Source organism: Meriones unguiculatus, chromosome X (assembly GCF_030254825.1).
Source record: "Meriones unguiculatus strain TT.TT164.6M chromosome X, Bangor_MerUng_6.1, whole genome shotgun sequence".
Lineage (NCBI taxonomy): Eukaryota > Metazoa > Chordata > Mammalia > Rodentia > Muridae > Meriones > Meriones unguiculatus.
The window spans coordinates 96,954,523-96,960,986 of NC_083369.1; the positions used below are offsets into that span (position 1 = coordinate 96,954,523).

Genomic DNA, 6,464 nt, shown 5'->3' on the forward strand with positions numbered 1-6,464 from the left:
ATTTAATATCCTGTAAATTGAGTTACAGGTGGTTGTGAGCCACCCAATGTTGGTGCTAGAAACTCTACTTGGACCCTCTTGCAAGAGGAGTATGCACTCTTAACCACTGGGCCATCTCTCCAGTCCTCTTTGTCTTTGTCTTCAGGTCAACAGGAACTTTGGAGACAGCATTCTTCTTCTGAAAATTGGTGCTCATTCTTAAGGCATTTGGAAACCATTTTTCATTCAGATAGGTATGTGACCCCAACCAGAATGTTGGTCCCTTTTAATTAGGAACAACCTCTCCCCCCAGAAAGCCTTAACAGACACCATTTGAAAAATAAGCAGGCACCCTCCCTGCTTATTCTTTTGCAAGAACCCTGGCAAAAGCTGTGCCTCATTTATTTTTCTCCCCTTATTCCTGGCAACCACCCCTTGGTAAATATGTACTCACTTCTTATAAATGTTTCATTGTACCATCAGGTGTCACCAGTCATGAAACAACAAGATTCTAGAAATGAGAACCAATGTGGCTATAAAAAAGACACTTATTTTGTAATATATATTACCATCTCCAGCATATTACCAACTAAGTATGGGGTACACAGGATTTCTTTCCTGCATTCTTTTCACAACTAAGTTTCAATCTAAAGGTTGTTCAAGATGATTTTCAATTGAAGAAGAAGAAGAAGAAGAAGAAGAAGAAGAAGAAGAAGAAGAAGAAGAAGAAGAAGAAGAAGAAGAAAAGAAGAAGAAAAGAAGCAGCCAATGACTATTGGTGCAAGAAAGAAAGCAGAGTCATAACACATAGATATTTAAGCCAATTTAATATCTCCTAAGATTACCATTAAAGCCTCGATGACCATTAAACACCATTAAACAGTTAAATGGACAAGTACAATCATACCAAGACCATGGGTTCTAGATAACAAGAAGCAGTGGAAGCATAGGCAACGGCAGAGACTGTAGCAAAGGCAGCAGCAACCGCAGATCTTACATGCGTTTTGTGATGTTCAGTTATCGGGGAGCTTCTTCTGTAGTAGTCTTTTCTTCAATAATTTGAATGTAGATGTTGGTTGTCATCATCTTCTACTTCAGATTGTAGCTCCTCCGATATCAGTTGTCTGGCCAATTTGATGTTCAATCCTTCGTTGTAATGTAGTTTCCTTTTCAACTCAAATTGCTGCTGCCTTTCTTGTTGGTTCAGGAAGTATTTGCAGCTATGCTTACCACTGCTTTGCTGCTCCTCACCCAGGTAACTGGTCCCGGGGATTTCAGAGGCTGCCAGTTTCTTTGCTAAGGTCTCCTGGGTCATGGCTTCTTTTCCTTGAATTTTACTCATGTTGTCTTCTCCATCGTGTAGCACAGCGACTAAGCTATTGCCGGGCTCATTCATGTTCATCAGGTCATAGTCTTTGTAGCATGGGTGTTGGGTTGCTAGTATGTTGGATTCGTCCCACTTCTGTGATTTCTTCCGTTGTAACTCCTGCGTTCCGGGTCTTGTTGGCTGGGTGGAATCCTCCACTGAAGATGCTGAACTTTTGTTTTTTAGTATCCCCTTGATGGGTCGATGTGAAGTGGTGGAGGTTGCCATGGCTGAGAAACTGAGGGCCGAGCTAGAATTGGGCCAATGCAGCCACTTGTCCGCGCTCCTCACTAGACCAGGAGCGAGATATGTCTGGCAGGCACGCTCTCAGTTCCCAGTACCAGTTCCAGGGCTAATAGGTCACAATGGCCAGGGCCAAGACACGTCACAATGGACCTTGCCTTCGTCACTGCAGCAATGGCAGCGTTGTGGGCCTCTCTAGTGGCTATCCTGGATTTTTCTTTTTTATTAACGTAATGGGAAAATAACCATTTCTCTGATTTAAAAGAAAATCATTACTATTTGGGAACTTCTCCATACTCTGCGCTTTGGGAAGCTATGTGAAACATCTTTCATACTATCTACAGTTTAAAACTCACTGGTTTGATTGGAAAGATGGGAGACCTTAGCTAGATGAAAACTTACTTCTTCTCCCCTGTGCCCATCTCTGTGTCCCTCTCCACATATACACACGCTGTCCCTACTGTCTTTATATCTCAGAGAAAAGCTGCATCAATAGCTGCTTAGACCAGTAGGGAGCCTGGGTGCATCTCAGTCCAGATGGCTCACTCTTCACTCTATTCTTCTGTTGCTGGCCGACATATTTTAAGAAACTGATATGATCTCTTCTGCTGGTATCCGGTTTCAAATCCCTATCATGTCTTGGGTGACTAGAAGCACCTCAGCCTTTGAATTAGATCGTGGATAGATCTCCTTGCAGCTCTCCAATCTCTGGTCCACCCTCCAGCCACAGTAATCCTGAAATCCCTTTAAACCCCTCCAGTTGCTTTTGTAATGTTCTTAGGGTCAAGACCAGATCCCACAAGAAAGGAGAAAACATGTCCAGGCAGTCATCTAGCAAAGTGGTTCTCAAACTCTTGATCACAACCTAAGACCATCAGAAAACACAGAGATTTACATTCAGAGTCACCGCAGTAGCAATATTAGAGTTATGAAGCAGAAATAAATATAATTTTTTGGTTGGGAGTCACAACAACATGAGAAACTATATTAAAGTGTCACAGAATCACGAAGGTTGAGAACCATTCCTCTAAAGCCTTCTCTCAGAAATTTGACCCACTGAATCCCCAGGTTTTGAATTAGTCTCAAAGTCTACAGCCTCTGAAAGTACAACAGTACTCTTAATTGTTGACCATCTCTCCAGCACCATTTTTCTAGTAACTTTTGAAGTCTTTCTTTTATTTCTGTTTGATCCTAATTCTCCCATAAGAATCTCCCAATCAGCTCTCCAAAACCATTATAACTTATGTTTGTTCTATCAAGTCTGACTTTTTCATTTCCTACTAGCGTGAGTTTGCTAAGATAATAACTTTAGTTGTCTCTTTGTGAAACTTGACTTCTCTCTCAATATCTACTCTCAGGCCTCTCCTTTCCCATCATCTCTGATCCTTTTTATTCCTGTCACCATATTCACTCATTATTTTAGCTCCCTTGAATCCTTTGAGACGGCCCATTTCAATCTCCTATCTCTTTCAACTCTCTGGCCATCCCTGCCAGATATTTTCTGTCATGCCATAAACACAATGCTGAAGGCATGGGAAGGGTGTGTTAGAGTTTTTGTCAGACCAGAACTGATAGAAAATTTCAAATAAAGTACATATGCAGGGACAGAGACAGTAAAACCACAGGAAAATTCTCAGGAGAGATGACTGGGCCCTTGATCAGGAATAGGTTTCTTTCTAGATGGTTTAGAAAAGTTGCTGAGTCTCAGTTTCTGAGCCATTGGTGTAGGGTCTTATCTGGGCCAATAAGAAGTGGCATGCTATGTCCAGAGACACTGTTCCCTGATGTATTTAGGCACTTACTGCAGTTGTGGTGAAAAAGTACACAAGCTCTACAACAGATTGTGCCTGTTAACATTTCAACATGGATGAAGGAAGGGCTCATGATGCTCCACACTACTCTGAAAGACTACTGATACTCAATGGTCCTGGGCAGAAGAGATGTCACTTTCTACAATAACATAAGCACTGATAAGTTGTCTATGTTTCAGCAAGTAATTTTTCACCCGTGATCATGCATGCAACAAATTTAAATTCAGTTGATTACATCCATACAAGTGTACACACACACTGAAAGAGAGAGACACACACAGAGAAAGAGGGACACAGAGAGACAGACATAGAGAGGGTGAAAATAGGAAGGGAACTTGTTGGGAAGTAGGGTTAGTGAGGGAAGGAGAGAGAGTAAGGCAGGATGAATGAGGCAGGATGGAAAAGAGAATAACAAGGGATAAGAAAGATAGAATTTCATTATATTCGTGTATGAAATGGTCAAAGAACAAAAAATACATATTTATTTTTATTTTTTATATTTTATTCTTTTTTTCTTTATTAATTACACTTTATTCACTTTATATTCCCCCTGTGGTTCTCTCCCTCCTCCCTTCCCAATCCCTCCCTTCCTCCACCCTCTGCATGCATGCTCCTCCCCAAGTCCACTGATAGAGGAGGTCTTCTTTTCCTTCCTTCTGATCCTAGTCAATTAGTTCTCATCAGGAGTGGCTGCATTGTCTTCTTCTGTGGCCTGGTAAGGCTGCTTCCCCCTCAGGGGGAGGTAATTAAAGAGCAGGCCAATCAGTTAATGTCAGAGACAGTCCCTGTTCCTATTACAAAGGAACCCATTTGGATACTGAACTGCCATGGGCTACATCTGTGCAGGGGTCTTAGGTTATCTCCATGCATAGTCCTTGGTTGGAGTATCAGTCTCAGGAAAGACCCCTGTGCTCAGATTTTTTTGGTTCTGTTGCTCTCCTTGTGAAGTTCCTGTCCTCTCCAGATCTTACTGTTTCCCACTTCTTTCCTAAGATTCCCTGCACTCTGCCCAAAAGTTGCCCGTAAGTCTCAGCATCTACATTGATAGTCTGCAGGGCAGAGCTTTTCAAAGGTCCTCTGTGTCAGGCTCTTGACTTGTTTCCTCTTTTCTCCACATATTTAAAACATGCGAAGCAATTCAAATTTTTTGAAAAGAGTTAAAGATTGTACAAAAAGAAGGTAAAATGGTCCCTTAGTGACTTCTTTTTGGGTACATAACAAAATAAGGTTTTTAGGTATTTGAGGTTGAATAAAGTAAATCATCTCATTTTAAACAATGGAAGTAGACATTGCAGTATCTTGTTAAGTAATAAGAGTTACTACTTATTTACTTATTTCTTTCCTGAAACTGGCAAATTGATTTCAGGTTTTAGGGATCATTAGGATTTCTGCTTTGATTACATACATTATGTGTCATAAGTCATTGGGTGTAACTACAAATGGTCAAGGTCTATTTGTTAAAGTATGGACACATTTACTTTTGTTTTTGGCCCTTTTGTCTCTTCATTTTCACTTTCACAGAACAGCAAGGTCAAATCACTGAAAAATTATGAAAACACTGTTTTGTATTTTAATTCTGGAACTACTTCAGAGTTGAGCAGAGGTACCATGGGACCTTGGTTGGTGTTGCTGATGAAAAGGATATTTCTGATAATTATGGCTATGTCTGTAATTTCCACAGGCCATACAAATTGTTTAAAATGAACCAGTCCAAAGATGCTCATTTCAGCACTATATTTTTTTGTGATTGGTACTCCAAAATAAGGTAATATCAGGTATTTCTGAGATTGTTTTTATTGCACTTGAAGATAGAGTGTTCTAGTTTCTGCTGTTGTGACACAGTATCCTTTTAAAAAGCAACTTGAACAGGGTGTGTATATTCAGTTTACAATTCCAAGTTATAATCTACCATAGGCGAAAAATAACAGCAGTAGAAACTATAAACAACTAGTCATATAATATCCACAGCCATCACCAGAGAGAAATAAATGTATACAGGTCTGATTGATTGCTTGCTGTTTTCTCCTCCCTTATACAGTTTCTAGATCCCCTGCCTAGAGAATGATGCTACTCACAAATTGGCTGTGTCTTCTCACATCAATTAACACACAGAACAATGTCCCACAGACATGGTCACAGACCCATGTGAGCTAGAAAATTCCTCAATTAAGCTTCTCTTCCAAGAAAATTCTTGGTTGGACTAAGCTGACAGTTAAAAGTTGTCCAACACAGAGGGTATGAAGACAAAAGTGCTTTATTTTTAAGAGATTTAAAAAAAATGTGTGTGTGTGTGTGTGTGTGTGTGTGTGTGTGTGTGAATGCATGTGAGTGCAGGTTCTCTAGAAAGCTAGGGGATGGAGTTACATGTTATGAACCACCCTATTCAGGTGGGGAAGTCAAACACAGGTCCTATGGAAGAGTGGTACATGGGTTCACCTGCTGAGACATCTCTCCAGACTCAACAATGCTTTCTTTAGAAAGAAGACTGCATTGTGGAAAACGCTGGAAGATGATGTCCCTCGGTGATTTTAATCCTCTTGGCCTAACATAGAAAAGTAGCCACCTTTACAAAGAGTTGGCTAGTAGTGGAACAAAATTGTAAGGGGCCTGGCAGGCTGGATTTTAAAATAACAAAGCTAAAAGTGGGGATCACCGAGCTGCAGTTAGAGCTATTTATATTTATTGGAATTCCAAAGATCTCTCCTATTGTCAATTAGTTAACTTTTGTACCACCCAAAGACAAAATTAAACCAAAAAACTGTGATCACAGTCACAAGCCTATAATACAAGCACTTGGAAGACAGGGTTATTTAGTTCTATACGAGTTTAAGGCTCTCCTAATGTACATAGGGTGCTCTAGGCCAGCTAAGGCTCTATGGTGAGACGAAAGAAAGAAGAGAGAGAAAGAAAGAAAGAAAGAAAGAAAGAAAGAAAGAAAGAAAGAAAGAAAGAAAGAAAGACAAAAAGAAAGGAAGGAAGCAAGCAAGGGAAATGGGGCAGGGAGGGAAAGAAAGAGGGAGAGAGTGTGAAAATAAAATGAATCAGTAAATCACAGGGTTAATATT

At 40.4% G+C, this 6,464-nt stretch overlaps 1 protein-coding gene across 1 annotated transcript; it reads right to left on the reverse strand.

Annotated features, from left to right (window-relative positions):
• Window positions 1–1,030: 1,030 nt before the first annotated feature.
• Ppp1r2c (PPP1R2C family member C) lies at window positions 1,031–1,573 on the reverse strand. Its single transcript, XM_060375203.1, has one exon. It carries the CDS (start codon window positions 1,571–1,573, stop codon window positions 1,031–1,033), a length of 543 nt encoding a protein of 180 aa, XP_060231186.1.
• Window positions 1,574–6,464: the final 4,891 nt, after the last annotated feature.